This window comes from Gekko japonicus, unplaced genomic scaffold, assembly GCF_001447785.1.
Source record: "Gekko japonicus isolate JY-2015 unplaced genomic scaffold, Gekko_japonicus_V1.1 scaffold2207, whole genome shotgun sequence".
NCBI lineage: Eukaryota > Metazoa > Chordata > Lepidosauria > Squamata > Gekkonidae > Gekko > Gekko japonicus.
Window position 1 is genome coordinate 95,362 of NW_015160899.1, and position 21,245 is coordinate 116,606.

The following is a 21,245-nucleotide window of genomic DNA, read 5'->3' on the forward strand; positions in this document are numbered from 1 at the left end:
AGATGGTTTTTTTGTATTTTTCCTGGAAAATGAGATAAAGTGAAATACATGCAGTATTTTCATATCAAAACTAATTCCATTATGCTGCTATAACAACGTAAAACACATTATGTGTCACCTAGCACATAAAATTGTATTAATAGGCATGTTTATAGTATTTAAAAGTATAAATGCCTTAGTTTTCTACAAGCAGCATTCAAAATATATCCAGTATTAAAGTGAGAGTGTCTATGCTGTTGTAGCACATTTTACTCTCACACTTCTAGGTAGAAATCAACCCCAAATGCTGAAGATCTTCAGTCTGAACATTTCATGAAATGCGTGTGCTATGAGTTGTTTTAAAATAATGTTTATTTGTAAAGCATAGCCCTAATCGTGGGTCTTCTAAGGACTAGTTGCGCCCAAAAGCGTGCATGTGGCTATGATTAAATGAATTTTGACTGTAGACAGCCTCTGGTACATAATATGGATTTAACCAGAGTTGGTGCCCCTGGGATGGAAGGTGGGTTCCATGGGTGGTCTTCTGCTTTAGAGGGGAGGAATTCAGCCTGAGGGTGGTCCTTTCCCTTTTCCTCCAGATACGGGCCGAGTGTGACTTGTTGCCTGCTCTGAGATGGGGCTCCTCTCCCCATCAATAACATGCTGGGGACATGAGTGTGCCCGTGTCCTCCTGCATGGTGCTGGGCAAAAAGATGCAGCCCTGAATGCCTTTCAGTCTTAGGGCCAAGTGAGACATGATGGTGTCCATGGGTCACACGTGGATGACATGTGGACCATTTTATATTCATCTAAAGATATGGGGGGGGGGGGACCTAGTCTTGACTGGGCCTCCTGCATTTCGATCCTCAAGAGGCTGGAGTGCTCTTACTTCCCCCCCACACACACACACACCTTTTCATGTGTTGAAGCACACTTTGGCCCTTGGAAAGTAGGGATGTGCATTTGGTTTGTCCGAACCTAATGCACCCCCGAAAATGGCCCATTCGGACCCCTTTCGGGCTGCTGCAGGCCAATTCAGATTCTCTGATCTGAATCGGCTTGCCGCTGCGGCAATTTGGCCCTATTATATCCTATGGGCCATTGAAGTCAATGGCAAAAACATAGGGTATATTCTGGGGACTGGAAGGGAGGGGGTTACTCGCAGGGTAGCTGCTGGAGCCTCTCCCCAAGATACCAACCATGTTTGAAGAACATTGGACTAGGGGGTCCAATTCTACAGGCCCCCAAACAGGTTGCCCCTATCCCTTCCATTGTTCTCAAGTAACTTTTTTCCCACCATACAGAACAATGGAGGGGATGGGGCAACCTGTTTGGGGGCCTGTAGAATTGGACATTGGGCTGAAATTGACATTGGGCTGGCGGAAGGACTCCCAAATCTGCTTCTACTGATGAAACTGACATGCGGGAACCTTACTGCCAGCCGAAGTACTTACTGTCATCCCAATCCGGCCCAATCTAAAACCAAAAAGCAGTGCTTGGTTTCTCCTGAAAAGCTCATCAGAGAAGTCTGCACTGGGCTGAGCCAGTTGGCCTGTGGAGTTGTCTCTCAAGTGAGAGGTTAAGAGAATCTGTTGATGGTCTTTCTTAGCATCTGTCCCCATGATTGAGAGAGGAGTTTAGTAACCAGTATTTGTAGATCTAGTTATACATCAAGTAGAGTTACAGTTCTGAAGTCAAACAAAATGATAAGTCCAGTTGGTTAATATGTGTGTGTGTGTGTATACACATATACATATGATACATACCTACACACACAGATTCTGGGGGCCTGGTGTACAGACATGGTGCCTGCCACTAAGTGTTTCAGGAAGCAGGTGGAGTTCTTGCCCAGAAATGCTTCTGTGTTTGGCTGTTGGGGATTGGCTGGGAATAATATTTTTGTGGCAGCTGCCACCACAGGGTTGACTATTCTCCGTTCCCAGGGTACTATAAAAACCTCTTTTTTTCCTCTGCACTTCAGCTCCCTGTGTGTGTGGCTGGGCTCCTGTGGCAGCCATTATGTGAGGGTGCCCCCCACCACCCTGTGTCAGAATTCCAGAGGTGCCCACAGGCTTAGAAAGGTTGGGGACCCAGGTACTATAACAACCACAAAACAATAAAAAGCTACAAGCACACTGCAGTAGTTTTTCAGACATCTTAATGGCCTTTGGGTAGAGACACAAAGAGTACTGCAACCTTCCCATCTTATGCTTCTTCCACCTGTCTGGCTTCTACCTATTAAACCATCATGGGGGGGAAGTAAGAGCCAGATGTACACGCATTCTAATGGATCCTCGGGGTATTTTTAACAGAACTTCCCAAAATCACAAGTGAGGACCACAGACTGAACCTTAAAAAACACGGAATCTGAGGCAGAGGTCCTCATGAGTTCATACAATTTTTAAACTGAAAATACAACCACTGTCATTGTGATCATATCTTAGTCCATAACCATGAACCCACTGTTCTCAGGACTTTTGTGTTGGGTCATCCCAAACGCACCATCAAGTCATGTGTTCCACCAGAGAAATCAGACCCCCTGCTTTATGGTGCTGTCACAGTGCCAAAAACATGATTTCAAAGCATGGTTCCTCACTAATTTCCAGGATTTTTTATCGGGTCACCCCAAACTCACAGTCCAATCATATAGCATATCCAAAGCTACAGTTTGCAACACAAAGACAGCACAAGAATGTTCTGAAGCAGATATCCTCAGGATTTGTACTTTTGGTCACCAAATGCATTTTCCAATCATACATGGCCACAGCTTGCATCCCCAAAGTTACGGATCCAATTCTTTGTAGCACTGCTGCAGCACAAAAGATGTTCCTAGGCATGGATTCTTAGGGTTTTTGGGCAGGGCTACCCCAGAGTCCATCAAATCACAGATCCTCATTTTGTGGCACAGCCACAGCACAAAAACATCAATCCTAATATTTTCCCAGGTTCTTTTAAGTTGGGCCATGCTAAACTTGCCATCAAATCCATTGCTTTATGGTGCTGCCACAGCCCAAAAACATGGATCCAAAGTATGCATCCTCCTGATTGTTATGTCCCAGCCTGTCACCAACAAATCACAGATAACATCCATGGTAGCCTATTGCACCACAAAAAGCAGGGGTCCCCCTTTTTCATAGCAATCATGGTTCAAAAACATCAAGAGCACCAGAGCCTCAGGCATTCTACATGGGCTTCACAAAAACTCAGGAAATCACACATCACATCCATGCCCACAGAATGGATCACAAAAGAACACCGATCCTAGGCTTCATGGCACTGCCCTGAAGCAGGCCCTGCATTAAGCACTTGGGGTCCTTGTGGTTGCTCAGTAGACTTCTCACTTCAAACTGTTTTGGAATATTCTGCACAGGTAAGGTAAGTCAGGGGCCAACCGTTTTCCTACAAGTTTCTGTGTCATGGTGATACCATCATGTTCTGTGTTTGGTGTAGTGATTAAGAATGGCAGGCTCTAATCTGGAGAACCGGTTTTGATCCCCCAGTCCCCCACATGCACCCAGCTGGGTGACCTTGGGTCAGTCACAGTTCTCTCAGAACTTGCTCAGCACCACCTACCTCACAGGGTGTATGTTGGGAGAGGAAGGGAAGGTGATTGCAACTCTCCAAAGTTTTTTAAAAATGGGGAAAATACGATTTGTGATTTTCCAGGAACGGTATGTGAAACTGCTAGGCATCCATGTTTCATGCCATGGGCTGGCACTGTGATGGCACTTCTTTGGGGGGTGCACTTCATTAATATTGCTGTCATCTGTGATTTTAGTCCTTACTGGAATGTTCCATAAAGAAACCATGGATGTACAAGAGGATCTGTATCTTGGATCCATGTTTTTGCACCATATATGCATATATTGCACTATACTATGGAACACAGAATCCATGTGTTTGTGAATTTACAGTTGATTTTTGTGAAGTCCATGTAAAAATCACAAGACTCAATGACAACATGTTTTGAAAAACTGCCATGGTGACCCAATAAAGGACCAACTCTGTTTTCTCTAGTCCCTTCTGTGGATATTGATGCATTGTATAGATAAGATGGGCAGCTGTGTTGGGCTGTCTGTAGCTAATTTAAGGTATTAATTTTAATGGCAGTCCATGTAAAAATCATGAGGATACATGAATTTTAATGCAGTTTTCCTGCTTTTGGGGAACTGTGAAATGCTAGATCTGTTCTTTCTGTGGGTCACTCCACAGACACTGCTGAAATATGTGATCTTACAATCAATGTTCCCTCTAAGCTGTGGAGTTTTGTGAGCAAAAATTCTACTTTGTGAGCGGCTGGCATTAAAGCTGTGAGCGAGCGATTTGGCTACTGCATAAATTAGCTTGCTCTGGAGTCATCCTCCCTGAGCTAAGACAAAAATCTGTGAGCTGGAGGCTAAAATTCTGTGAGCTAGCTCACACTAACTCAGCTTAGAGGGAACACCACTTACAATGTATTTTGATGGAGCCCTTTAACAATCATGAGGTTCTAAGTATTTAATGCAGCGTCTGCTCTATGATACATAATTTGATGGCAAATTTGGGGTAACCCAATTAAAAAATTGTGAGAATCCGTGAGAATCTGTGCTTCAGAGCCATGTTTTTGTGCTGTGGTGGTGGCACGAGGCAGTGATTTTCCTGGTGTACTCTCTGGCTATGGACATGATGTGTGATTTTATGCTGAGTCTGGGGTGGCTCAGCACAAAAACCCTGAGGATCCAAGGGGGGGGATCCATGCTTTGGAGTGCTGTTTCTGCACCATCCTGCCGCCATGAAGCAGTGGGTGCGTGGTCTTTTTGTGCTGTGATCTGTGACCGTGGACGTGACATGCAATTTGATGGTATTTCTAGGGCCTCTTCTTTCAACCCAGAAATCTGCAGTGTTGCTATCATTTTGCCTGCGGGCCTGAATCATCCTTTTGACCATCTTACATTTGTATCACACCTTTCCTCCACGGAGCTTAAGGCAGCACTAGACGCCACTCTCTTATTCCCGCAACTTCCCTGAAAGGTATTTATTTATTCTCTGAAATGTATTTACCTCTTTAAAATGTTTCTTTAGCTTCCTTTCTAGAGCTTGCCTGACTCAAGGCAACTTACAGTGTTAAATAAAACAAGAAGGTTGAGGGGAAGCGAAGAACAAGCTGCCCTTTGACACCTTCCCCCCCAATCCCTGGTCCCTGTTGGATCCCCAAGCATCGAGAATAAATCCACGTTTCAAAGAAAGTAAAGTTTATTTCAAAGCATTGGAAAGATACTCAAACACGTTCTTTGTTAGAACTGAACACAAGCAGTTAGGGCAGACATGATAAAGGGATTCAAGTTAGAAACACAACCAATGGATAACGTTCCCGCTGGCGGGCAGGAGAAAACGGTTGCCTGCTCAAGTCTTGGGAACCAGGCGAACGGTAGACAAAACACAGGTGCAGTTCACAGGCTTGGTGCAGTTCACAGGCTTGATAAGTAAGAAGCTAACAGCGAAGCATACTCTCCCCCTCACATCCTCCAGTTGTTATACTTTGGCATTACAGCATAGAAAACACAGGGGTCAGCTGGCAGGGACAGGGATCACATATGTACAATCAGAAGTTACACAGAACACCATGGCAGCTTGCTGACAGTCCCAAAAGGACACCCTGTGGGCCACTCATCATTAACTAGGGAGGCCTGGAAGCCAAAAAGAGGAGCGGAACAGCACTTTGCAGCTTAATTTTGCTACTTGGACTGAGACAGTGCTGTGGCTGGCTGAAGGTGAAGCCCCTTGGAGGGTGAAGCCCCCCTCTCTGCTGCTGGATTCAGATCTGCTGCAAGAAAGCCATTTGCTACCGCTGTGCCCTGTCTGCACAAATGCAAATGCAACAAATCTTGCAGGAGAAAGAAGTGATGAGTCCAGCAGCGCCTTCGAGCTTTAAGACCATTTTTTAAAAATTCCAGGTATTTGGGGGGCGGGGGCGGGAAGTCCTGTGTTTAAGACAAAAAAACCGCACCCATTTTATTCCAGATATATGTGTGTGAGAGAGAGAGAGACCATCCCATGGTACCTAACAGCCCAACTTGCATTCCTTATTGTGAAAGGGAGCAAGGGTACAGCAGCACCTTAATGACTAACAAAATTTGTGGCAGGGCAGGAGCTTTCATCAATTTGTCTCACTTCTTCAGATACAGCTGGAATGTGAGTCCATCGGTCCTTATATCTTGGAGAGTGAAGTGATTTCAGGTGCCAAAAGACAATAGCAGGCATTGGTAATGAGAGAAGAAACCTAGATCTCAAGGAGTTTGCATTGTCTTGAGCTTCATGACCAGTTGCGATTCAGCAGTCTCTCTTTCTAATCTCCCCTTGAAATTCCTTTGCAAGAGAATTGCTACTCTTAGGTCAGCAACTGAATGCCCTGGAAGGCTAAAATGTTCCCCCACTGGTTTTTGAAAGTTGGTAGAAAAAGTAAGACCAATAGCACCTTTAAAGACTAACAAAATTGTGGCAGGGTATGTGCTTTTGTGAGTCACTGCTCACTTATTTCCATTTATTCTTTGCATTCTCCTGGGCTGAATCCTCCTGTACCATATTGAGACCTACGTTTCCTCTCTCATTACCAATGCTGATATCTCCACCCCTCTGCATATCACACCTAATCCAATCATCCCTGCTATTGCCATTTGAAATCATCTTTATAAAGTTGGTATCTCAGGTACCTCGTGTTACATTCTATGGCACACATGGCCTGGCCCGACAAAGTGACATTTATGTCAGATCCAGCCCTCATAACAAATGAGTTCGACACCTCTGTGTTAGACTAACTTCTTTTAACCCTTTCAATCCAACTGCTATGGTAGAAACACTTGCAATGAGACAAATTAAAAAGCTGCTTTTATTAAGACAGTGACTCCAAACAATTGTCTTTTATACAAAAAAAATTGCCAACAATCCTGCCCAGGACCTCCGGGGGGGGGGGTCAATTTCCCCTTATTCCTCCTTCCTGCAGCAGCCCCCAACTTTCCCCAAATGCTGCTTCTGGGGGGGAGGGGACCCCCCCTGGATAGCAGAGTCTCCAGCAGGAGGGGCGAAGAGTGAAAACTGCCCCCCCCACACACCCGGTGCCCACAGAGATCCCAGCTAGGATCCCAGCCGTGCTGTGCTGGGCTGGATGTTTTGCTCAGGAATTGTTACTTCTTCTTTCCATTGTTTGTCTGTGAAGCAAAAGAACTCCCCCAACCAGTAAGGAAGATTTCAGATCTCTACTGGCTGCCTTTGGGAAGGCATGATCCTGAAAAGGTCCACACGAACGTAGCCTTGGGGTTTGGCGATATCAAAAACTCACGGCCACAGATATATTTTACTAATGAGAAACTCAGCACCTCAGTAAATCAGGCTTCTGGTCCCTACTAATGTTGCCTTCTTACAAAATGCGATAAAAATGCCAAATGTTAAAAGAACTCTAATACACATTTATTCTATTTACCAAAACATAGTTGCACACAAACAGAATGGGGAGTGGGGGGCTTCTTGCAGGCCAGTCAGTCTCTGCCGTCTTTCCTTGCTGGCTGGCTGAGCCGTCCTCTCAGTCACTCTTATCTTCACCCTGGTAATGTCTGTATTCTGGCTTGAGCTCCCAGGTGTTCTTGTGCGTCCCCTTAACATTGTAGATGCCGATTTCTCTTAAAATTTCTTTCAAGTAAATCTGGAAAAGAAAAAAAAAACTAGCTTAATATGAAGAAGACAAACACGTATCATTAACAGTAGAAAACAGCAAGAGTCCCAGAGCACCTCAAGGATAGTTGCTTTCGTGAAGGTATCTGAAGATGTGAGCAGTGGCTCACGAAAACTCCTCCCCTGTCACAAATTTTGTTCGTCTTTAAGGTGCTCCGGGCCTCTTTTCTGCAGCTACAGACAGACTCACATGGCTCGATACTGGCATTTCCTTCTGTTACAACAGCAGTGAAGGATTTATACTTCACATGCATTTATACTTCACAAGGCATGAAATCCCTTGAACAGGGGTCACTGGGTGGTGGTGGAGGGGGGAGATGTTTGTGAATTTTCTGCCTTGTGCAGGGGGCTGGACTAGATGACCCTGGAGGTCCCTTCCAACTCTATGGTTCCTGCCTGGCTTCCAAAAGCTTCTGCCCTTCCCCCTCCCCGCAACACAGCCACTGCCCCTGAAAAACTGGGCGCAGATTTTGTGCCAGTTCTGGCGAAATGCTTTACTCTGCAGGACTAGTGCCAAGTTCAGAACCCAGAAGTCTGACAGATGGGCCTGCTCTCTGTGCAGGCTCAGAGTTTATAAAATACCTTTCTGCTGGCTGACCAAGGGAAAAAGAAGGAATGGTGCTGTAGAAATGCAGCTGTTCCTCGCCAGGAGAAGGGCGATAGGCAGCCAGTGTCCCATCTGAAGTCATCGTCACTCCCAAGCAACAGAGCTTCCGGAAGGCCAGGGATCACAATGGAGGGAAATGTGGCTTTCCTCCCCTGCTCCCAAACACCCACATCAGCTGCAGGTTCAAGTGTGTTCCAAAAGAAAATAAACAAAAGGAATATTTGCCCTTTTAAAATTGTACTCAAACTCTTGCCACGCACTGCCCCCTTGAGGTGCTTGCTCTAGGCAAGAGGAGTACACAGCTACTAACAAATGGAGCACAGCAGACGGGTGACTGAAACCCTGTGACATTTTTACACTTCAATCCAGAATGGAGAGAGCAGCCATGCGATTCTAAGCAGAGGGTTTTGGGTTTTTTTAAATTTAAATTACATCAGTTAACAATGTTAAAAATACAACCCGTGATCATAAAAACAGCATTAAACAACTCCACTGTGCTGCTGAAAAATATCCATAAAACAGTCCTCAGGCTAGAAGCAAGAACTAAAGAGAGCTAAAAAGATAAAACGTTTTGGTTAAAAACCTAGTTAAAAAGAAAGGTTTTGGACTGGCCCCTAAAAAGAGTAATGTTAACTTCTAAAGCATTTTAAAATGATATAAACGATCTGTTACAGAACTGAAAATCACGACCAATCATAGAAATTCTATAACTGGTTTCCATATTTTGTCATATTCAAATAAAAGTACCACCATACATAAATCCCCCCAAAATGGATTATGCATAATCCTACCATCAAAAATTGTTCCCAGATTCTCTGGTACCATTTTTTGAGCAAGGGTCCTGTGAGGGATTTCCAATTCCTGGCAATGACCAGGTGAGCAGAGGCAACCAATGTAGAGACAAGAAATGTGGTATTTTTAATAAAGCAAAAAGTCGCCCCAAAAATCCAATAACAAAAATTCCAGAGAATAAGGCAATGAAAGACCCGCCATGTTGGATGTTTCTTCATGAACCACCTTCCAAAAGTCCTGGGCCAGATGGCATTCCCACCACATATGTAAACCCTGCTTACAGGATCTCCAACACAGTGGGCTTAAAGACTTGTTCCTCAGGTTTATTTTGTGTGGTGTTAAATACTAGATAGATAACAACTTGTAAAATTTGAGTTTAATATTCCAACAGCAGAATTTGTAGGAGGGGTCAATCTTAGATAAATCCATAGTGGAAGAAAGATTTGGAATTAAGATCTCTTGGTTTAGATAATTTCAGTTGAAAAATTCTGATCACTAATCTGATCGTGTCGCTCCAACCACAAACCCCACTTGAGGACTTAGTTTGGAATGGGAATGATGGTAAACAAGGTATGATTTCTGCCTTTTATAAATTATTACTAACAGCAACATATAAAGACCCTTTAGGTAAAGGTAAAGGTTCCCTTGCTCGAAAGCCAATCGAGTCTGACTCTAGGGTTGCGGTGCTCATCTCCGTTTCAAAGCCGAAGAGCCAGCGCTGTCCAAAGACGTTTCCGTGGTCATGTGGCCGGCATGACTAAACACCAAGGCGCACGGAACGCTGTTACCTTCCCACCGAAGCGGGACCTATTTATCTACTTGCAATTTCTTGCTTTTGAACTGCTAGGTTGGCAGGAGCTGGAACTAGAGACGGGAGCTCACTCCGTCATGCGGCACACTCGGGTCTCAAACTGCTGAACTACCGACCTTCCACAGCCTGCAGTTCAGCGTCTTAACCACTTGAGCCACCGTAGCCCCTAAAGACCCTTTACCATACAAAAAAAATGGCCTGATTCTCTGAAACTTGCCTCTCGGAATCTAATTGGAAACAATTCTAAGCAGAGCTGAAGCCAGTGGAGTTAGGACTTGACTCTGCTTAGGAAGGCCCTGTAGTGGCCCCGTGGCATCCCTGCACAATTTTTGCTCCCAGTGAGGAGGGGAAGGTGAGCATTGTGGGCTGTGGGACCAACGCCCAGCTGGCAGGAAGCACCATGAAATCACTCTTGAGCTAACTCCTCACTCACATCCTCTTTAGATGACCCAAAGTTTTACTCTTGGACCTTGGCAAATATATTTTCACAGCAGCAAACACTTCCCTGGATCACTTAGATGGCTGTGTCTGTTTCTAACCGTGTGCCATTTCAGTGCTTCAGAATTTCTTCATATAGCACGGACTCCACCAGGTGGCAGCAAGACATCATCTAAGCCTCCAGGTAAAGCAACTCCAGACTCTGCTTTTGCAGGTATGACTTTTAGCAAGGAAGAAAGAACCTCTGGTCAGAATGCCATAGAAAAGGGGAAATGTTCCCTGCATCCAGATTATCCCTTCTGAACCTGAAACACGTTCACCCGGTAAGAACACGCACAACTCTAGGGTAGGGTCAGAACCAAACAGAATCTTTGAAGTGCTAATATCAAAGAGTCTACTGTTTGGAGCATAGCTGATATATCTCACCACAAGTTTTTTTCTTAGGGGTTTTTTTTTTTTTTAAAGGCTGGAGCAGAATTTTGAATGCTTGGGGACATTTGTAAAAAAATATTTCATTTAAGAATGATTCAGGTGGGTAGCTGTGCTGGTTTGAAGCGGAAGATCAAAGTTTGAGTCCACCCTCTACCATTACATAGAATGGATGGTTGGTAACATCTGTTTCAATCCATCTGAAGAAGTGTGCATGTGAAAGCGTATGCCCAGAATAAAACTTTGTTTAAGGAGGTGTGTAATGGAGGTAGAAGCCCCTTTTCCATTTCCATTCCCCTTTTCCATTTTAGAAGCAAAGAGCTCCGTTCTCTTTCTTCCTGCTCTGCTTATCAGCCCATAAGAGGATCTGTCCTTTTATCCCACGACTACCAAACCCTTTGGGGTCTTTCAGAGGGGTTTTCTCTAAAGCAATCTGAAGGACACCGCTCATTTTAGGGTCAAGCCTGTTGCTGCTGCCTGCTGACACTCTCAAAGAGTTCTCAGAGTCTGGTGAGGCAGACCTCCTTCAGCAAGGCCAGGCAACGTTAGTCTCAGTAATGCTCTTCATCAGAACGGGCCTCCTCTTCTTTTGGTACTGGGCAATGTGGGCAGAAACAGAGAGGGACGGCTGCGGGTGGGGGAGGCAAAGGGAAGGGCTGGAGAGAGCAAAGCCGGAGTCCAGTCAGGCACCTTTAAGACCCATCAAGTCTAACTCTGGGCAGACGCTTTTGTGTGCAGGCACACGGATGCTGCCACTGGACTCAAGCTTTGTTCTACTGCTTCAAACCAACATGGTGACCCACCCTGAAGGTTTGGATAGGTTATGGCTCCAACCCAGCCTTGTCCCTGGAGCTCCTGGCGCTGCAGCCTATCCTGTCATCTCCTGCGGTAGTTACCCTTGACTTTATTATCACACGGCCTGTAGCAATTGCTCTTGGCAGTAGACCTGAGCCACCCACAAAAGGAACAAAGGAAAGATCTTTTGGAAGATGAGCCAACAACTACCTACAACGAAACAGTTCCCAAACTGGCTCTAGAGACATTTCACAGCTACCTGTCCTCCAACAGATGCTGCTAGCGTTGATCAAGGATTCTTTGCACATTACTCGGGCTGGCCTGAAGTGCAGAGGTAAGCCAGCACTGAATGTGAAGCCAAAGAAAAAGGCAAGACATCCACCCCAACCCCCGTGGGTCCAGATTTCAGGCCACCTCTGCTTGACTGTTCTGTGTCCCAGAGGTGCAATAATCTTGCGTACTCTCATTCAAGAATAAGCTCCCATTCAGGCTGACAGAACCAAAACACATTCACGCACTCCAAAACTGCAGCCTCCGAGGGCTCATCCGCAGAGGTGGTCCTTGATATTCTGCTTGGTGACTCTTCAGCAGCCGCCGCCGCCGAGCAGCTGAGGAGTCGGGAACTAACAGGGCTCATATCAAGTGATCCGTGAGGACTATTCACAAAGCCTCAGCAAAGGTAACCAACTCTCTCCCCCCGCACGGCACCACTCGCCAGCCTCCCTCCCGGCCGGCCATCTCTGGAGCCTTCTGCTCCGCTCCCCCTTCCTCTTTCAGGGCTCCATCATGCCTTCCGCCTCGCCTGGCTTCTGGAACCTCCAGACCCACACTGCTCTTGCCCTCCTCCTGCCTCCCTTCTCCTGGGCCGCCTTGCCTTGCTCTCCCTCTCGCCTCCCCCGCTTGACTGCTCACGTCCCCCAGCGGAACAGAGCTATTCAAACGAAAGTGTTTCAGAACAAAATGGGAGATTTGGATATTGGGGTGGGGCATTGAAGATTTGATAGTGGGTGCCACCCACAGTGCCCCCCACTGGCTACAGGCCTGCCAGAGAAGGGGGGGGGGAATCAGCCCCTACTTTCAGCATCAGGGAACAAGCATGGCTGCCCCCCCATCTCACGTCTGGCCTTCAGTTAGGCTGTGGAAATGGCTGCAGGTAGCACAGGTCACTGTACAGTTTGGACCTGAAGCTTAGCTTGGGGGACATCCCCACTGCCACAGGTGAGTTTCCAGGCTCTTTTCCCTCTTTTGCAGCGGAAAAAGGGGTGGTGGTAATTCTCACCTAACAAAGGCTCTGGGAGATGTCCTCTGGGTGCACCAAACAAGAAAAGACGTGGCCTGCCCATCCTGGAAGCCATCGCTAGGAGGGGACCCGGAATCCCTACCACAGTGTGACCGAAGCTGGCAATTCCCAACGTCTTTGTAAATGTAACCTTAACATTTACACCATGCTCAAACTCTATTTGTTCGAATTCATGGAAATGTTCTTCCATTCTTTTGCTTTAAAAAGCTAGCTTGGTAAATTGTGACTACCTCTTTTCTTTGCTCGGTTTTTGAGAAGACGAGTCTCTAAAGTCGATGACAACAAGATTACATTAGCAAGAACATTTCTGTCACAATTGCATTTTAGAAAAACACAGGTTTTTAAATAGAATGGAAATGCTTAATGAGACATAATGATCAGAAAGCACTTTGGGGATCTGCGGAGTTCATGAGCATTCAAGCTCTGAAGATTACTTTTCAAAATGAGCAGAGAAAGTAAATACAACTGAGGCACAGAAATAGCCAGTGGCGAGGAGGCAAAGAATAAAACGCCCCCTAGCATGGGGCAGGTGGATCCGTGGGGAGTTCCAACCACTTGCAGAGAGAGGAACATCTGGTGAGTCCACACCGAAGGAAGGCAAGGTTTGAATTCTTTCCTCCTTCCCACTCACAGCTGCTGCACCACACCACACGGCTGCCTCAGTCTGAGGTGCTTTTCACCAGGGGTCGTTTCGTAGAAAAAGAGCTAGGGGAACTCATTAGCATAACTCATTAGCATATGCCACACACCCTGACATCACCAAAAGTGTGTCATAAGGCCACACCCCCGGCTTCACCGGAAGTGTGTCATAAGGCCACACCCCCGGCTTCACCGGAAGTGTGTCATAAGGCCACACCCCCGGCTTCACCGGAAGTGTGTCATAAGGCCACACCCCCTGACTTCACCGGAAGTGTGTCATAAGGCCGGGGTGGGGAGAGGCAGGGAGGAAGCAACTTACCCTCCCTCTTCTCCTGCCTCCTCCTGGCTGAATGAGGGCCGGAAGCGGGGCGGCCGGAAGCAGGGGGCGGGGCTTCGTCATGTGCCCCGCCCCCCGTACCTCACCCGGGGGAACTGCGATCCCCCCCGAAATGACCTCTGCTTTTCACTCATTCAGAGTGCTAGGAACACCTTTGAGTCCAGAACGCATTGCCTGTGAACATCACTAATGTGAGCCAACACATTGAAAACAGAGTGTACACACTAGCCCCAACGAAGGCTTTTCATCTGGGCAGCAGGCGCAAGAGCTGCAAAAAGCAACGTAACAGACAGTGACTTGAGGAAACGATCTCTGCCTACATTTTAGTCTGTGCTGCTCTTTCTAAAGAGAAATGGACGGCAAGGCCAAGAGTCCAACAGAGACTGCGGGGAGAGATCAAAAATCCCCCTGCAGTGAATGAGATTACCCTTGAGTAGGCTAAGCTTAACTTGGGGGGGGGGGGCGCTTCACTGCACAAACACAACCCCTGTCCGCATCTTCTTTCTGAATCGCTGGCAGCCCACCCCTCAGGATCCATCCTTCCAGGGCCTAATTTCTTTCCGGCCTCCGAGTTCCCAGGTTCCTTTGTGCTTGGCAGCCATCCTTGGCTTGCCAGTGGGGGGGTGGGAGGGTCGGGGACATCATGCAGCATCCCCAATGTAATGACATCACACGGAAGTGATGTCATCGTGTCGGGGATGTTGTGCGGCAACACTGCACTTTGGACAAAACTATGGGTTTTTGGCCTAAAACCATATAGTTATGCCCCCAAAGCAGAATGTCACTGCATGACATCACTTCTGTGTGACATTGCACCCCTGTTCTCTGAGATACTAGCCTTCTCTGTGAAGGGAAATGGAGCATTATTCCATGTGGGCCCCCACCTACACTATGAGGTGGGACAAGCCAAAAGATGTGAAGGCCCAGATGAAAAGGGGGGGGGGATCAAGGGGAAATGCTTTTTTCCCAGCCCTCCCCCCAAAACTTTTCTCAATCTTCTCAATTTTTCCAAAATGTAGAAAAGCGGGGCCAGGGTATGAGCATGAAATAATATTCCTACGAAATATTTACTCTTTTAGAATGACTGAAGTGTATCTTAATCCAAACAAAACAGACCTCCCAGTAAGCACACAACCAAGAAAACAAAACTGGGGCCAATATAGATCCAATAATACACTCTAAAACATGAGTAGTATGCTAAATACAGTTGCTTTTTACTAGATAGTAACTATTAAGTGTACAAATTTTCCCCAAGAGTTTACAATAGCAAGATAATACAATAGAATGTCAGTAGCTGCAAACAACCCCAAGATATCAGTGGAATTCCTAAACAGTTACTGTTGGCAGTCAAAAGAGTATAAGGCTTGATAAGCAAAAAGCTACTGGAGCTTAATAGCTACTGGAGCTTGACGAAGCAGCCGGCTTGTACTAGGTTTCGTCTAATGACTTCCTCATAAGCAGCTTAACTGATGTTGTATACAAGTTTTCTTAATATGTGTATTTTCCTGGTTTTTAAGATACTTCTCTAGAGTTGCTACCTTTAATATAGGGACTAGCCCTTATTTCCTTGGACCATATCTCATATGGGACCTGTCCTTGATAGACTAAGCTTCGTAGCCAAAGGTCTCTCTCATTCGTACTGACATTCTATTGTATTATCTTGCTATTGTAAACTCTTGGGGAAAATTTGTACACTTAATATTTACTATCTAGTAAAAAGCAACTGTATTTAGCATACTACTCATGTTTTGAAGTGCATCTAAAGCAACATTTTTATCACTCCAAATGTATAGTGGGAAAATTGGGAAACTTTGGAGAGCAATACAAAAACTCTTATGAAATGTTCTCTCTTTTTGGTTGAGAAAACAGTCCAGTCCTAAACACCTCTCGCCCCCCCAAAAAAAACCCCACTGTGGCAGTTTAGCAGCCCTTCTGATAATTGGAGGGACCTCATTTTGGGGCACACAGATGGGATGACTGGTCACTTGCTTTCTCCACCCCATAAAAGGAGTGGAAGTGGCCAGAACACATAAACTGCTTTTTTATTTATTGTCTTTACTGTTTTTGCAACTGGAGTCATAAACAGAAAACCCTCATCCCACAATAAATCTCGTTCCACAGGAAAACATGGAAGAATTTAAAGGCTGCGCTACTGCAAAAGTTGTCTTGTGATTTGACAGCAGCTGCTAGAAATTTTGCCACATGCAGGGTAGTTTGTTTGTCTTTGTCTCTAAGTAACCAGGATGATTTTGCTTCTGGAGAGAGGACATCCTGATTAAATAAAGGAGAGATCAGTTAATCTCTTAGAGCTGAAAACTGGGGACAATGAAGCAAAACAGGATCCACAGAGTCAATTTTACTGCTGCCGCAATTACAGAGTCTGACTATGAAATCTCATTAAATTTTCCTGATGTCACAGCTGAAGGTAGGGCATTCAGGCACGCTAGCATGAATGCTCCTCTATACCTTGGAAGAATGATCTCAGGTAAGTGGTCTGGCACTGTTGTTGGAGGCTGGATGCCTCCTGAAAAGGTTGAGCACACTCTGCAGGCTCTAACTGACGTGCCCAGTAACTTAAGCACTGAATACTTCGACTGCTGCAGGAACATATTGGCCACCTGTGGAATAATAAAATCTTGAAATGGCCCTCCCAGTATTCATAGCGGCTCTAACAGCAGAGTTCAAGTCCACCTTCCAGGAAAGATTTGCTTGAAAGATGGTTCCTAAACAGGTAAAATGCTCTACTTGCTCCATTGGTCGACCTGCTACTGACCACTTTTAATCCTGCTCAGGGGTCATTTCATAGAAAAAGAGCTGCAGGAGCTCATTAGCATATGGCCCAGGGAGGTGGCAACAGGCATCCTCCGGCCACTCCGGGGCTGCAGTGCTCTGTCGCTGGCCCGGGAAGGTGGCAACGGGCCTTCTCTAGCCTCCCCAGGGCTGCAGCGCTTTGGTGCTGGCCCAGGGTGGTGGCGGGTAACGTCTTCTGACCTCCCCCGGGCCACAGTGCTCCGGCGCTGGCCCAGGGAGGTGGGGACGGGCCTCCTCAGGCCTCACCAGGGCCACAGCGCTCCGGCGCGGGCCCCAGGAAACGGGCAACAGGCCGTAGCACGGGAAGCTGGGGTGGGGCTTGCTGCCACTGCCATTTTGCTAGCTCCTGGGCTCCTGGAGCGGCGCCCCGGCACACTCGGGCCCCAAAAGACCCCCGATTCTGCTTTTTAAGACAAGGCTTTTCTCATTCAAAGTGTAGGGCCTGAAAAAGTTCAAGACTTTTGCCAATGAAAACACCTGGGTCACACTGGGGGGAAAAAAACCCATAAAATACTGTCTTTCTTTCTTTTTTAGAATGAGTGAAATGCTTTTTAAGACAAGGCTTTTCTCCCTCAAAATAGTATGAGCATGACATAATATGAGGGCTTCTTATTTTTTCTAATGGAAAAAATGGGAAATTTGGGGGAACACTGAAAAAACTTCCTATGATCCCCCCCCACACACACACACACACTATTTGTTGGGAGTGAAATGAAAGAAAAGGTTTTATTCAAAATGTGTTGGAAGAAAATTTTAAGGAAGCCTTTTTGAGTAATACTGTACATATATACAAAATTTCCAGTAATATTTTTGTGTGAATATAAACAATTTTGCTAACAATTACTATATTACAATGCAGTAGTCTCATAGAGAGCTGCTTTCACAATTCCATCTGCCCAAAGAGCTACATTTACTTCCACCCCTTGCCATGAGGCTGGAACATCTCAAGGATGTTCGCATCGTCCTTCCAGCAGTGGCCCAGGCAGGAACCACGTGCCTCACAAGGAAGGGATATTTCCCAGTTCCCTGCAGCACAGGGCAGCATGCCAAAGAGCCACATGTGGCTCCCAAGCCACTGAGTGAGCATCTCTGCTACAGTGTACTTAATGATGATGCACTAGTAGTAAAGAACAGAGTTTGAGTCCAGGTAGGGATGCCAGTCCCCAGATGGGGGTGGGGGATCCCCTGATTTCGCAGGCTCCTGCCCACTGCCAGCCAGCCAGCTGGGGAAAGCCCCACCTCCGACAGCAGCCACCCGTCTCCCTCCCCTCCTGCAAGATGTAAAGGGCCCTGCAACTGAGACGGAAGCACGTGGCCTGCCGATCAGCTGGAGGGCCCTTTAAATCTTGCAGGAGGGGAGGGAGACGGGTGGTTGCTGGCAGCACACTTGAACTCCAAACAGCGCATTCACTGCTTGGAGTTCAGGCACATCTGGCCCCCCGTTTGCAAAAACCATTTAAAGGGAAGGTTCTCTTTAAATGGTTCTTGCAAGCCAGTGCCGAGGACACCTTTCACGGGCTGTGTCCCCAACGGGATGATGTCACTTCTGCTTGATGTCATCATGTGATGGATGTCCCCTCCCCCTCCAGGAAGTCTCCCGCAGGGAAGGAGGCAAGACCTAGCAACCCTAAGTCCAGGGGCACCTTTAAGACCCACAAAGTTTAATTCTGGTGTGTGCACATGAAAGCTCATGCCCAGAATTAAACTTTGTTGGTCTTAAAGGTGCCCGACTGGACTCAAACGTTGTTCTGCTGCTTCAGACCAACAGAGCAACCCGCCTGACACTATTAAAGAGTTCAGTGTCTTCAATGTTACAACGTCTATCTTAACATCCAAATATGCTGGTATTGTGACCTGTATTAAAGTGTTTCAGTGCAAATAGTACACTGTCTTTTGTTTACTACAGAATATGTTTTCTGATTTCAACTTTTATTTTTTCCAACCTCTTAGGAAGCAAAAATTAAAGTCCCATGTGCCATGGTAGCACAGACTGCAGCAGTTTGCAACTGGGTATACTTGCAATTTCTCTTATAGAAAGTGAAGATATGTATATTTTTAAATTCCATAAATATGGCAAAGAGTGTGATTGTATATGTTAACTAAGTTATAAATGATGCATTTTATGTTGTTAAGTAAAAGTAGTTTAGTATTGCACCTATTTGTATGCTGTTCCCATTTCTGGAAATGTCACATCTCTTGCCCAGACACAGGTCAACCCCCTCAATGAGAGCGAGGCCTTATTGCAGGGGCAGATTAACCGTGAAGCAGACTAAGCACATGCTTAAGGCACCAGGGCCAAAGGGGGCACCACAAAGTTGGGAAAAGAAAAAAACACGAATGAAGATTTGTAAAATAAAATTAAAAATGATAAAACTAGTGCACATTGATCCTGGTGCACCCTAGGGTTATCTTCTATGTTTTGCTGGCGAGGTGCAGTGTCATAGGCTATGACACCAAGATTGGTCAGTGCTTAGGGCACCAGTGAGCCTTAATCCACCCCTTAAGAGCCTCTTGCTCAGAGTGAAAGAGGAGAGCGCAAAAGTGGGCTTGAAGCTCAACATCAAAAAAACTAAGATCATGGCATCCGGCCCCATCAACAAGCCTTATTGGACAGCAGTGTTGAAGTTGTTCCCCAGACGGAAAGGCCCAGAAGGAGGTTGAGGGAAACATTATCCAGTTGTGTGGAAGAGGAAACAAAGGGCAGCCCCGACAAAGAAACGAGCCGCCAGGCCTGGGTGCCCCGGAGGCTCAGACTTCCGCACCAAGGGAACACACACACACACACACACACACACGAGTGTCTGCTTCCAGGAGGGAGACTTTAAAAGAGAGGAGAGGAAAGGACACCATCATGGTAAGGGGCATGGTGTCAGACTAGGGTGTAGTCGAGCCTGGGTTCGAAAGTCCACTCTGGCATGAAGTCTGCGGGGTGACTGTTAGCCACTCACGCTCTGTAGACCTCATCCACCTCCCAGGATTGTTGCGAGGACAACATGGAGGAGGAGAGAATTATGCCCCCCCCTCCCAAGCTCCTTGGAGGAAGAGAGGGAGAAACACACACGACCCACAAACAAGGCGATGGCAAGGGGGGACTGAAGGAGCAGAGGAGAGAGGCAGGGCGCAAGGGACAGTAGTGGTTCTTTCCCCTCAAGCTTGGTTACCTGGACCACTGAGCTCGCTAGCATGCCCAGGGCCCTGCCGCCCGATCAGTCACGAGAGTGCCGTGGGAGCGTGGCAGGCCGAGGGTTCTCGGCCGGGTTCAAGGCCTAGCTGCCTCCTGCCTGACAGGGCTGACTTCTCGCAGTTACCCCGGCTGCAGGTCTCAGGCGTGGCGGCTGCCTGCTTGGCCCGCTGTCCTTGCGCAGCCAGGTCAAAGCTGTATCTGGTTAACTGGCAACCTCCAGTCCCCATGGACAGCAAAGCTTTCACTGTACTGATGCTTCTCTGCAAATTATCTTGCACACACCATCAGAGAGAGGTGCTACACCTGCTGCCATGGAGACAGTGGACGTGGGAGTGCTGGAGGGCTAGAGAAGGAAAGATCGGGACCTGAAGCTGACGTGGAAGACACAGGAAGAAAGCAGGAGGAGCAGCACAAGGGGAAAAAAAATTAGGCAGAGAGGGTTAGGGTTAGAGAGGGTGTGGTGTAGTGGCTGAAGTGTCAGAGTGGGTGTGGTGTAGTGGCTGAAGTGTCAGAGTAGGATCTGGGAGACCTGTTCGAATCCCCACTGTGCCATGGGAGCTGGCTGGGTGACTTTGGGCCAGTCACACATCCTCAGCCTAACCTACCTCACAGGGCTATTGTGAGGCTAAAATGGAGAAGAGGGGATGTAAGCCACCCACCTTGGATCCCCATTGGGGAGAAGTAAATTAAGTAAATAACTTCTTGGGAGGTTTTCAAACAGAGGCTGGATGGCCATCTGACAGCAATGCTGATTCTGTGAACTTAGGCAGCACATGAAAGGGAGGGCAGGAAGGGTTGCCTCAGTGCTTAGTTCTTGTGGCCGTTTCTTACACGCCCAGGGAAATGCTCATCTCCACTTTGGGGCCAGGAAGCCATTCTTCTCCAGGCCCGTTTGGCTGGAGACTATGGCAGGTTTTTGTCATCTTCTGGGCATGGAGCTGTGGTCACTGAGGGTGTGGGGAGGAGGTATTTTGTGAATGTCCTGCATTGTGAGGAGGTTGGTGACCCTGGAGGTACCTTCCAGCTCTATGATTCAATGATTCTAAGCAAATAAATTCATTTACTGAGAACATACCAGAAAGGCAGGCCTGTCAAGAGAAGGTTACCCTCAATTACTGTAACACAAGACACACAGGGCTGCAGCCTGAAAACATCAGTCAGCGCAAAATGAGACAGCCATCGTGCTCATGGGAACACACTGGGGTGAGCACATGGGTAGCCACTCATTTGCACTGCCTTTCCAGTCATTTACGGGTCCAACACAAAATGCCTCTTTTGATCTGTGAATCCTAAATGGCTTGAGCCCAGAAGATCCACCCCGACTGCCTGCCCAGCGTGAGCTCTGTGCCTGTGTATGGGCCTCCCCCCACCCCCAGCCGGCCCTAACCGAAGCTCGGCTGGACTGGGAACCCGGGGAGG

The 21,245-nt window shown here is 47.0% G+C and overlaps 1 protein-coding gene across 1 annotated transcript in view; it reads right to left on the reverse strand.

The window, feature by feature from the left end:
- Nucleotides 1–6,701: 6,701 nt before the first annotated feature.
- GTF2F2 (general transcription factor IIF subunit 2) overlaps nt 6,702–21,245 on the reverse strand; it is a 131,689-nt gene continuing 117,145 nt past the window's right edge. Inside the window, exon 9 of the mRNA XM_015423813.1 lies at nt 6,702–7,654. Coding sequence (XP_015279299.1) covers nt 7,535–7,654 — 120 coding nt within the window. The 3' untranslated portion in view covers nt 6,702–7,534. The remainder of the gene's footprint in view (nt 7,655–21,245) is intronic.